The 13,082-nt window shown below is 39.2% G+C and overlaps 1 protein-coding gene across 3 annotated transcripts in view; it reads left to right on the forward strand.

The window, feature by feature from the left end:
• Positions 1-13,082, forward strand: part of GLB1 (galactosidase beta 1) — a 187,334-nt gene that overhangs the window by 124,455 nt on the left and 49,797 nt on the right. For all 3 annotated transcript variants that reach the window (XM_081969808.1, XM_081969810.1, XM_081969809.1), the window contains exon 7: positions 10,436-10,494. In XM_081969808.1, the coding sequence (XP_081825934.1) occupies positions 10,436-10,494 (59 nt within the window). The remainder of the gene's footprint in view (positions 1-10,435; positions 10,495-13,082) is intronic.

The following is a 13,082-nucleotide window of genomic DNA, read 5'->3' on the forward strand; positions in this document are numbered from 1 at the left end:
CAACAGGTTTTTACCCCATTTTCCTACAGAGAAGAGTTCTCAACAATGGAAGAAGGGATGAATGAGGTGAAGGCTGCAGGATGGATAGCAGAACAATGAGCACCTGCAATGCCCCAACAAGTTCTTACCCCACCTTCCTACAGAGAAGGGTTCTCAACAATGGAAGAAGGGATTACCAAGGGGGAAGCTACAGGATGGATAGCAGAACAATGTGATAAGGCGGTTCCTAAGTTTAGAGATGTAACTAGGTTCCTTTCCTCGTGGGGTCCAAGAAAATGCCACCATTGCTGTCAACTTCGCCACAGAGCCTCAGAGTGCTTCGCTCCAGCCCCAATGCCACAAACATGCACACCAACTGCCACAGCGGTAAAGAGAAGACCCCAGATGCCAGCAGAAAAGAGTCATCTGGGCCAACAATCTCTGGAAGAGGAGCCCCAACATAAGATGACAAAAAGTCCTACCAAGAGGGAAGCCTCGGAGGAGGAAAAGGGCCAACAACCTCTGGAAGAGGATCCCCAACTTAAGGTGACAAAAGGTTCTACCCAGGGGGAGGCCTCGGAGGAGGAAAAAGGCCAACAACCTCTGGAAGAGGATACCCAACCTAAGGTGATGAAAAGTCCTACCAAGAGGGATGCCTCGGAGGAGGAAAAGGGCAAATAACCTCTGGAAGAGGATCCCCAACCTAAGGTGACGAAAAGTCCTACCAAGAGGGAGGCCTCGGAGGAGGAAAAGGGCAAACAACCTCTGGAAGAGGATCCCCAACCTAAGGTGACAAAGAATCCTATCAATGGAGAGGCCTCAGAGGAGGAAAATACCGAAGATGACCCAATGGTGAGTGCACCCATCCGCCCCTTCGCCTTCCAAGTTAACCTCCAAGTACCTGAAACGGGGGTGGAAGGGGAAGTTGAAGCAGTTGTGGACACTGGTTGCACTCGATGCTTAATCAGCATGTCGATTGTCAAGCAACTAGGCATACACACAAGACCTCTAGCCTGTCCCATTCAGCTTGAGCAGGTAGATGGAACGCTAATTGGAGAGGCCCCAGCCATGCTAATAACTGAACTGGTGAAATTATGAGTGGGCCGCCACTATGAACTTCTCAGATTCATTGTGGCTCCAGAGATGCCAGAATCAATAATCTTGTCAGGCTTATATGGCTTGACAAATGGAAGTCTACGATAAAGTGGAAAGACGGTGGTAGGAAATTGATGATTGCATTTGGGCCGTTACCACTGGTGGAGGAAAAGGGCCAGTCAGGGATGATTGAACCCAAGAGCCCAGAACCTGTAGCACCTGCAGCAGAGACCAAAACCCCAGGGGTCCAACAAGTACCCAAAAATTTGTTGGGGGATGTTTTGTCAAGAAAACCACAGTACGACAGTAACCGAAGCCAGGATAAGCTGATGACAGCTATGAAATTGGCGCTCCCAACAGTCCAGTGGCTCAACAATAACCAGGAAATCCTAACGATGGGAAATGGATTAGCCTGGAAGGGGTCCAAACTGTATGTCCCCGCGGGGTTGAGGCTGGATGTTCTACAGGAAAGCCACAAGGCGGAACTAGGGGGCCACTTTGGATCCCTAAAAACGCTCCACCTCATCAGGCATCAATTTTGGTGGCCAAAGATGGACTCAGAGGTAGAAGATTACATAAAAAGCTGTGCTACTTGCGCAACGATAAAACCACTGCCAGAGAAGTCCCCTGGACTACTACGAGTGGCCAGCCCTAACCAACCATGGGAAGAGGTCGCAATGGACTTCATCATGGAACTCCCAGACAGCAGTGGGAACAGAGTAATCTGAACAGTTATTGATTTGGTTTCCAAGCGGGCGTACTTCATCGCTTGCTCAGGTTTGCCGTCTGCAAAGAAATTAGTGAAAATGTTTGTGAAACACATTTATCGTCTGCATGGATTGCCCAAGACGATCATTTCAGACCATGGAGTCCACTTCACAGCCAAGTTCTGGAGAGAGGTCCTGAGATCCATTGAGTCCACCCAAGAACTGAGCTCAGAGGTTCATCCCAGCATGAACTGCGCAGCAGGGAGAGTCAATGTGGTGGTGGAACAATACATCCAGTGTTATGTGGGCTATCAGCAAGACAACTAGTCGGACTTGCTACCCTTCGCCGAAGTGGCGTACAACAATGCGGTTCACAGCAGCACTGAATTAACTTCTTTCCAGATTACCATTGGCATGGAATTTGTTCCCTCCTCCATGTCTTTGAATGAATGGATGGACATGCTAAAGAAAGGATGGGAAAACAAAGAAGGCTCTAGCAGATGTGGCAGAAGCCTACAAGAAGCAAGCTAATAAACACCGCTTGCTCCAAAACCTCTTTTGTGTGGGGGACAAAGTTTTTGTATCTACCAAATACATGAGATTAAGAATGCCTAGCAAGGAATTTGGTCCAAAATTTCTAAGCCCATTCCCAATAGTGAAGATAGTTAACCCAGTTACAGTTCAACTCAGTCTACCCAGAAGTCTAGGGAAAATTGACCCAAAATTTCATTGTAGCTTGTTGAAACAAGTAATTGGGTCTAACATAAGAACATTCGTTCCTGTGGTGACGTCAGCGTGTCTGGAGCTGAGAAACGGGAGCTCTCCTGATCTTTAGCTCCAACTTCTTCGCTTGGGCTCATATTTGAGTGCTGTCGATCCTGTAGGGACCAACAGATTAAGGGGGAAACTCTGAAGACGCTGGGACGATAAGGCAAATCCTCCCAGCGGCAGGAGAAACCCACTAAACAGACGAAGAAGCACCCCTGCCACTTTGTCAGGACGAAGCAATGGCGCCCGCATAAGAAGGAAGCAAGTATTTGGAACAGCTGGGACAGAGGTAGCCGTTACTACAACCTAAAGAAGAGAAAAACAACAAATCACGCCGGGCAGAAAGGTGAGCTGGAAGAAGGAAGCTCTGAGAAGGGGGTTTTTATCAAACTTTTGCCGAAAAGTTGTGAGAGCTGATTTACGATCTGTGAATTGCCAGCGTAAATAACTTGAACTAAACAGCCCAGAGGAGGAAACGAAATCCCGGCATGGATAAATAGGACTGGGAATTTTTGAAAAGACTTGGAAAGTACAAAAGAACTGCTCAGCTGGTTGTGGATTTGCTGACTTTTTCTTTATTGTTCTTCTGGATCAGAGGGCCCCATCTTTACTTACCCTGACGGCTGGATGGGTGATATTAACTAACTGATACTAACACGGATACTGAATAGAGGGTGACATCTAGTGGATCAAAACAGGAACCTGCGGTCTGGAAAAATCAGTAACCTTTTACTACCTATTACCCTTATAACTGTTACACTGGAGAGATATTATTCTGTATAAAAAAAACTGTGTGAATTTAACGTTGATATATGATAATTGAGGATTTAAATAGAATGGAATAATACATAGGAATGTGTAGGAATGTGTAGATATTGAAACGGGATTTTAAGGAAGATTATTATTAAACATTGAGATAGAAAATTTAGTGTTAAAATTGACAAGTCTGATATCATTGATAAGGTGGATAAAGTAGAAGCTAAGTGGAACTTATATGCAAGTGTGGACAAGGATAATTAGGGGGATAAAAATGGCAACCTCAGGAAAGCTAATTAAAAAAAACCACAGCTAATACGACTATGGCAACACCTCCCTCCTCAAACCAAAGATCGATTGAGAATGCACTAGGTCTGGAGAAAGGTGGAAAGATGGCAGAATCAACAGGGCCAGCGCCAACTTTGCAAAGTATGCAATTAATACTCCAAACGATACAAGAGACGCTTATTAATAACCAAGGAGTGACAGCTGCAAATCATGAAGAGACAAGGAGAAATCATGAAGAAGTGAAAAATGAAATAGGAGAACTAAAAGGAGATATTAAAACCGTGGATGATAAAATCGAAAAGATACAGACCGCCTTAGCAATCAATGAGCAGAAAATCCAGAACATTGAAACAAAAATAGAACAAACAGACCAGAAGGTGGAAAAAATGGAGCTAGAATATAGACAATTGAATAAAGAATTGGAGTTATCAATAATGCGACTTGAAAATGAAAGAGCTGCATTCTATTTAAGATTCCAAAACATCGGAAGAGAAGGAGGAATTTTTGAAAGTAAAGATGACTGAGATTTTTGCCGAAATGCTACAGAGAACAGAACACGAGTTGAGAGGAGATATTGATGAAGCCTATCGAGTCCATACTAATTATGCCAGAAGACACAGGCTCCCAAGAGAAGTACATGTAAGGTTTGCCAAAAAAACAACCAGAGATGAGATATACAAAAAAACTAGAGAAGGGACGTTTACATACCAGGGAAAGGAGTTGATCACGCTTAATCAGATTCCACGGAGAATTCGGGAACGTCGTAGACAATACCAATTCCTAACAAATCAGTTAAATAAAAACAGAATAATGTACAGGTGGCTGATACCAGAAGGGGTACTGGTGACATGGCAAGGGAAAAGATATAAGATAGAGAATATAGAGGAAGCGCAGGAATTTTATGAAAAATACTGTACAGGGGAAGAAAAACAAGGAAGTAAAGAGGAGCTAGAAAGGGGAAGGCAAGGCCAAGAGGAAGAAACATCAGGAGATAAAGAAAGAAACAGGAAAGAAGAACAGAGGCAAGAAAGAGAGAGAGCAGAAAAGGAAGGTGCGAGAGGGAAGAGTCAGATACAAACTAGAAGTAACAAGAAAAACCCCATCTAAGGATGGACCAGGAAATAACAGTTATCTCATTAAACTTGAACGGATTGAACGCACCAAAAAAAAAGAGTGCAGATGTTTAACAAACTGAAGAAACTAAAGGTAGATATAATCTGCATACAGGAAGTGCATATTAAAAGGGACCATAAGAACTTATTGGAAAATAAAAACTAGGGAAATTATACGCAACACTAGCAGAGAAAAAAAAAAGAGGGATAGCAATCTACATAAAGGAAAAAATAAATTCCAAGGAAGTCTACGCTGATGAAGAAGGTAGGATACTAATGATTGAATTAGAGACAACAGAAAAACCGATACTATTAATAGTCATATATGCACCAAATCAGAAACGAGGAATTTTACAGGACACTACACAACAAAATAAACAAATTAGAATACAAAAATATTTGCTTAATTGGGGACTATAATGCAATAGCGGACAAGAAAATGGACTATGAAAGCAAAAAGAAAAAAGAAAAAAAAATATGCTGCCCAAAGCCTTCTTTGAGATGGCAGCCGAACACAAATTGCACGACATTTGGAGAGAAAGGCACCAAACAAGAAAGCAATATACCTTTTACTCGAACCCCCATCAGTCACTATCAAGAATTGACATGGCTTGGATCTCATCCGGACTATGCAATCAAGTAGATGAAATTGAAATAGAACCAAATGAGTGGGCTGATCATAATCCAATAAAATAAAGATGGAAAGGTCAAAGAAGAAGAAAAAGATGGATGATGAGTTCAAGCATCATAAATGAAATAGAATACTCCCAAATGCTGGAGAAAGAACTAAAACAATTTTTTAGAATAAATAAAAGAGAAGATACCTCAATTCAAAATATCTGGGACACGATGAAAGCATACATAAGAGGCCTTACGATTGCCTATATGGCAAGGAAAGCTAGAAATCAAAAAAAAGCAACAAGAAAGTATGCAAAGGGATCTCATGGAAGCCGAAGATGAACTCCAGAAAGACCCAAAGAATAAAAAGAAAAAAGAAAAAAGAGAGATAATCAAACATAAGCTCAACCTAATGAATCAAAAGGAATTGGCGCAGAAAATTAAAGCAGCCAGACAAAACTATTTTGAACAAGCCAATAAACCGGGACGATGGCTGGCATACTGACTGAAGAATGAAAGAGAAAAAAGGATGATATACCAATTGAAAGACGAGAAGGGAACGATTCAATACAAAGCAGAAGAAAAGAAGAAAATTATACATAAATACTTCACAAAATTATACGCACAAGACAGTATGGAGGAAAATAAAATAAGGCATTACTTAAACAAAGCAAAGATAAACCCAATCTCAAAAGAGCAAAGGGAGCTGATAAACAGGCCAATAACATTAGCCGAAGTGGAATCAGCTCTGAAAAACCAGAAAAGTAATAAAACACCAGGACCAGATGGAATACCGGTGGAGCTATACAAAAATAATAAAATAATACTGGAAGAATTAGGGGTAGACATGTTTAATGAAATCTTAGGAAAAGCCAAGATACCGGAAACATGGACAGAAGCAATAATCTCGTTAATCCCAAAAGAAGAACCCAGCCAACAAGAAATTCAAAATTACAGACCAATTTCATTATTAAATTCTGACTATAAAATATTTGCAGCAATCATGGCAGGAAGAATCAAACAAGTTTTAAATGAACGAATATACCCAGACCAAAATGGATTCCTACCTCACAGACACATCAGAAATAATACGAGAATCATCCTAGACATAATAGAGTATTATGAGGTGCACCCAGAAAAACAAATGGTACTGGTTTTCCTTGATGCACAAAAAGCATTTGACAATGTAGTTTGGAAATTTATGATAACAGTATTGGATGAGATGAAATTCGGTGAAAAATTTATAAAAATGATAGAAGGATTTTATAATAACCAGACAGCCAAAGTTCTGATGAATGGAGAACTAACAGAGAAGATCGAAATAAAATGGGAGTCAGACAGGGATGCCCCCTCTCTCCTTTGCTGTTCATACTGACTTTGGAAATCTTACTAAATGAAATCCGGAAAGATCAGGGAATAAAAGGTCTAAGACTCAAAAATGAAGAATACAAGGCACAAGCCTATGCCGATGACTTAGTATTTGTATTAGAGGACCCTTTAGATTCTAGTCGAAAATTAATTCAAAAATTAGAAGAATACGGCGAAGTGGCAGGATTAAAGATCAATAAAAACAAAACAAAAATGATAACCAAAAACATGACCAAAAAGCAAAAAGAGGAACTGGAAATAATAACCAATATGCAAATAGCTAAGAAAGTAAAATACCTGGGGATCTGGGTGTCGGCAAAATGTTCCACAATTAAAGATGATAACTATAACAAATTAGTGATACAAATAAAGAAAGACTTAGAAAATTGGAAAAATATTCAACTATCGCTCATGGGACACATAGCGACAATCAAAATGAATATATTACCAAGAATCTTATTAACCCAGGTAAAAAATTCTTTCAAGAATTAAAGAACATAACCACTAGGTTTATTTGGCAGGGACGAAAAGCAAGGATCAAACTAAAGTCATTGCAGGACAGCAAAGAGAGAGGAGGTCTAGCACTACCAAATTGGGATTTATACGCATTGGCAGTATCAATAACATGGGTGAAGGATTGGATAGAGCTAAAGAATAAAAGAATTTTGACCCTGGAAGGCCATGATTTGCAAGCAGGCTGGCACACTTTCCTATGGGATGATAAAAATAAAACACACAAATACTTTCAAAAACATTTAATTAGAAGAGCGTTATTGCAAAAATGGCTCAGAATAAAAAAAATCCATTATGTGAAAATCCCGAATTGGCTATCACCAACAGAAAGGACGACTCATCCAAATTTTATAGATTGGAACAAAATACTAAGATATAGAGACTTAATTGATAGACAGGGAAACTTAAAAACAGTTGAAGAATTGGCAGAACGGAACATGAAAGTGGACTGGTTAACCTACTTTCAAATCAAAACTAAATACAATAATGATACCAAATTATATGACATGGAAACAGAATCACACGAATTGGATAAAATCATCCAAAGCCCAGATAGAAAATTGATAGGGAGAATTTACAAATTTCTCCTGAAATACGAAATGGAAGAGGAAATTGTGAAAGAACAAATGATAAAATGGGCACAGAACTTTGGACACAACATTGAATTAGACAAATGGGAAAAATTTTGGGGAACAAACTTAAAAATGACACTCTCGGTCGCATATAAGGAAAACCAGTATAAAATGTTTTACAGATGGCACCTAGCACCAACAAGGTTAGCCAAAATATCGGCAAATACATCCCCAAAATGTTGGAAATGCGAATCAATACATGGAACATACTATCATCTATGGTGGACCTGTGAGGAGGCTAAAAAGTTTTGGAAAAAGATCCAAAAGTGGCTGGAGGCAATAACGGGATTTAAAATAGATTGGAAACCGGAAATTTTCTTATTAGGATTGCTGCCTACAAAATACAAAAAAGAAATCCAGTACTTAATATTGCATATAATAACGGCGGCAAGGATTGCCTATGCCCAGAAATGGAAAAACAAGCTAACCCCAAGCGAAGAGGAAATAATAAGAAAGGTGATGGACTGTGCCGAAATGGACAAATTAACTAAAGAAATCCAGGGAAAAGAAGAATCAGAATTCTATCAGATATGGGATAAATGGTATAGGTGGATGGAGGAAAGAAATAGGAATCCTAGGCGATAAACAGAATGTGGTAGCTCTCATAGATGGTTGTCGGTGTTAAAATGTTTATCCATTGAATAATATAAATACGAATGTCTCTTGATAAAAGTACTCTCAAAACAAATGTAGCTAAAGGAGAATGTGGGTATCGTTTTTGATTTAAAATGCACAATTTAATGTGAATGAAGTATAAAGAATGATTGTAGTAATGCACGGAACTCAAATGTAACCAATTGACATGCTAGCTGGCAGTTGTATTGAAGAGTGTTTTGTGTGTGTGTTATTTGTCTAATTAAAACAATTTAAAAAAAGAACATCCACCCAAGCTTTCTCTCCTCCTTTAGTGATAGAAGGGGAAACACAATCTGAGGTGGAAAAAATCGTAGACTCCAGGCTGAATAAGGGTCGCTTACAGTATTTAGTGCATTGGAAGGGTTTCCCTTTGTCTGAAGCTACTTAGGTGAAGAGCTGGAATGTAAAAGTGGAGAAGTTAATAAAACAATTCTATGAGACGTTTCCCGATAAGCCAAAGGGTCCCCCTGGAGGGTGGAAGAGATGGTTAATTTTGTTATGTTAACTTTTATGTTATTCTCTTTTCAGGAAACGTTTTTCTTCTGAGGAGAGGCTGCCTGTCAGGCCTGCAGTTATATTCCTTTTTAGGATCTTTGGCCTGCTACACACTCTATTATTTCATTATGCTGTTTCATTAGTGTAGTAATTGGGAGGGGGAATAGAAAGGAATAGAATTGTGGAATGTGTTGTTGTCATTCTTTTCTAGAAGCCCCAGGTCATCTTTTGTCTCCGCACCTCTGCACCTGACCGGAACCAGCTAGGTAGAGATGCCAGCGTGGCCGAAGAAGATTGGACCTTGTGATGGATTTATGGGTGTGGGGATAAGATCATGAACTTTCAACTGGGTGGAATCCCAGGAAGTTTTCAGATTTGGGTTTCCACAGTTTGTTGCCAACATGTCTGTCTTATTAAACTGGAACTTTAATGATAGCTCTGCCTTGGACTCTGATTTAATTCTGCATTATATTTGGAACGCTGACGCAGTGCATACATACATGTATGTATTTCTAAAATGAAAAATTTGAAGTGGTGGGAAAAGCAACTGAATATGAAGGTTTTATTTAAAAGCTTAATTAAATGTAGAATAATGTTATATATCAGTTTTAACATAAATTATATTTTAGTTTATTTTTACTTATTACTTGAACTAGTTTCTATTGGATTACTTGGCACAAAGGATTCATCCCTTAATGCAAAGTACCACACATTTTCTTTATGATTACACTTTTCTGCATTTTATTTTAAATTTCCACTCAGCAAATATTTCTGAATTCAAAGATATTCTTAAAGGAATATTATTGTTAAGATACAGTGAAAAGCAAAAAGTAATATTTTAAAAATCGTTTACTTTCCCTGTCCTCCTAATATCCACAAACCATTTTGAACTAATAAATCTTGTCTGTGAAAGGAAGTGGCAAAACAAAAATATATTGGGGAATGTATTTTGCTGGTTTAGCATGCAGAATTAAGTGAACATAGCTTACATTTTTTCCTTCTTACTTTAGTAATATCTTGATAGGGTCATTTTTTCCCCAGAAGGGTCATTTTTTCCCCAGAAGGTTCCATACTACTGAGGCAATTTGAACCGGGCTAGACACTGGGAGACCATTGATTCTAGCTTGCCTTAAGCACAAATATAGCAGGATAACTTGACCCATGTATTCTTTTTCAGCCCTAAGACATAGGCAGTGACAAACCACTTCCAAAATCTTGGTAAGAAAACTTGTTCAGGCAGCTGTTGGAAATCAATGCTGACTCAAAGGCTCATACACATTTTTATTTAATTGATCATTTTTTATTCTCTGCAATACTTTGTAATGCTTCTGAATTCACAAATAACATACATGTATGTAATAAATTAGAGTATCATTGTACCTTTTGTTAAGGGTAATTTCTCTGTGTAACATAAGAATGGTCTGCAGTTAATAAATCAGATTTGACTCTTTGTTTTATTGATTTGCAGATACCAATGTCACTGCAGCCTTTTTAACTCAGAGACGAACTGAGCCTCAAGGCCCCTTGGTATTATTTTTCTTCATACATTCATACTTTACTGCTGATATAAATACAAATTGTCAAAGATAGTAAAAATGAATTAATATTGAACAGCCCAATTTGAATTGGTAATTTTTATTTTTTAGTGATTTTTTTTTACAAAGATGGTGTGTCCTTTAATTTAGGAGTATTATGTTAATTCCTTGTAGTCACAAGAGTTGGATATGTTGCACATAAGATATATCAAGCATCAGGCATATGATAGTGTAGAAGATGAGAATACATGGGTAAGAAAAAGAAAGTATGTAGCATATTTAAACGAATCTTTAAATTGTTGCCACTTACAAAGATGCATGCATTTTCCCTTTATATGTGTAGTCTGCATTTAGGAATTATAATTGGGACGAGCAACTTGGTTAACAGAGAGAGACAGACAGACAGAAAGAGACAGACAGAGAGAGAAAGAGATACACACACACACACACACACACACACACACACACACACACACACAGAGAGAGACAGACAGAAACCCAGTCCTAGACCCTGTGGGTTATAAATGTGGGCTTTGGCCCAAAGTTAATTTTTCATACCATTGTAATTGCTAATGATTGTTATCTGAGGCAGTCACTAAATGAGAACTATCTGTTGTAAACAACACTTTACAGGAAGGATAAATTTAGATGGCCAGCCCAGGGGTCTTTTTATTTTCACAAGGTTTCAGGTGTGTTTTGGGGAATTTCCTAACAATCTAGGAGGAAGACAATTCTGTGGAATAGTTTGTTTACCTCTGGAAAAGAGAAATGGCCAGAATGTCAGACAGGATTGTCCTGAGTGGAGACTGCTACTGATTCCAGATGGCTCTTTGGTTCTCTAAAGAGTTCTGGAAAGTAAAGGGAATGAAGAGAATCCTGGAACAATGCTGATGGAAAAAGTACAAGCAGACATGGGCATAAACTCAACTTTGAGCTTTCTCTATTGTGATAAGAATATTGATATGGAAATATTTCCATTTCCATTGCAAATCCCCATTCTTATTTTTTATAAATATAATAAAGTTTCATGTTAAGAGCAGGGTACATCTTTCTTTTTAAAAACAATGTAGGTTTTACTTCTCACTCTGTATCATACTTTCCTCTGAGATGGAAATGTCGGGTTCCTCCCAATCCTTTATTTTGTCTTCTAAGTTAAGTAACATTATGTATTTTATTAGAAGCTGTTTAATTTTCACATTATTTCAATAAGCATCCCACCATCAAGGCATAGGACCTTAAATAGGACATTGTCCTATTTAAAGAATTACGATGGAATGGTGGATGCAAATGTTTCATCTTATGATTTTATTGTCTATGAAGAAACTGCTATTTAACTATTTCTCTTTTCTTTTCTCATTCATTTAACTTTTTTAACCTTGTTTTATTAGAACATTTAGTATCTGGGTACTGCTTTGTGTTTTTGATACTTTGGTTTAGCCACAATTTTTGCCTCCTTGACCTACAAAGTCATATTTATATAGTCTTTCAAGTACAGGAAATCCTTGATTAATGACCACAATTGAGCCCAAAATTTTGTTTGCTAAGTGAGGCAGTTGTTAAATGAGTTTGCCTCATTTTATGACTTTTCTTGCCACAGTTGTTAATCGAATTATTGCATTTGCTAAGTTAGTAACACAGATGTTAACAAATCTGTCTTTCCCATTTACTTTGCTTGCCACAAGATAGCAAAATGTCTTGGGACATTACAACTGTCTAAACATGAGTCAGTTGCCAAGCATCTGAATTTTGATTGTGTGGCTGTGGGGATGGTTCAACGGTAAGTGTAAAGAATCGTCACCCATTTTATAGCTCCAAAGAAAAAGTTATAAAAGCTGTATGAGGTCTTCACATTTCCTTTAGAGGTGAAGTTGCATCATCTTATCTTGCAAAAATCTTTATGGTGTTGTGGAGACATGGAATGTGGCATAACTCTTGATTGTGGAAAAGGCCTCCTTACAACAGCATTTAAAGCTTTTTGAGATTTTAAGTAATTGAAATTTCTTTGTTATTTCTTCAGTATCATAATGGAATATTATAAACTGTTTCATTGCCGTCGTGACGTCGGAGGTGAGTCTTGAGGCTCCACTCTGGGAGGAGTTTGACTCTGTTACTTCCGACGATATGGACAGGCTGCGTAGGCGACTGCGAGCCACCACATGTTTACTGGACCCGTGTCCCTCCTGGCTTGTACTGGCATCCTGGGAGGTCACACGAGGCTGGCTCCAGGAGTTAGTCAACGCTTCTTTGAGTGAGGGGTTCTTGCCGGCCTGCCTGAAAGAGGCGGTGGTGAGGCCCCTACTCAAGAAGCCTTCCCTGGACCCAGCTGTGTTAGCCAACTACCGTCCCGTCTCCAACCTTTGCTTTCTGGCGAAGGTTGTAGAGAGTGCGGTGGCACAACAATTTCCACACCACCTGGAGGAAACTGATTATCTGGACCCGCGCCAGTCCGGTTTCCGGCCCGGCCACAGCATGGAGACGACATTGGTCGCGTTGGTAGATGATTTCTGGGGGTCAGAGATGGGGGTTGCTCCTCCATCCTGGTCCTACTAGACCTCTCGGCGGCTTTTGATACCATCGACC

Source organism: Natrix helvetica, assembly GCF_964273705.1.
Source record: "Natrix helvetica genome assembly, chromosome: Z".
Lineage (NCBI taxonomy): Eukaryota > Metazoa > Chordata > Lepidosauria > Squamata > Natricidae > Natrix > Natrix helvetica.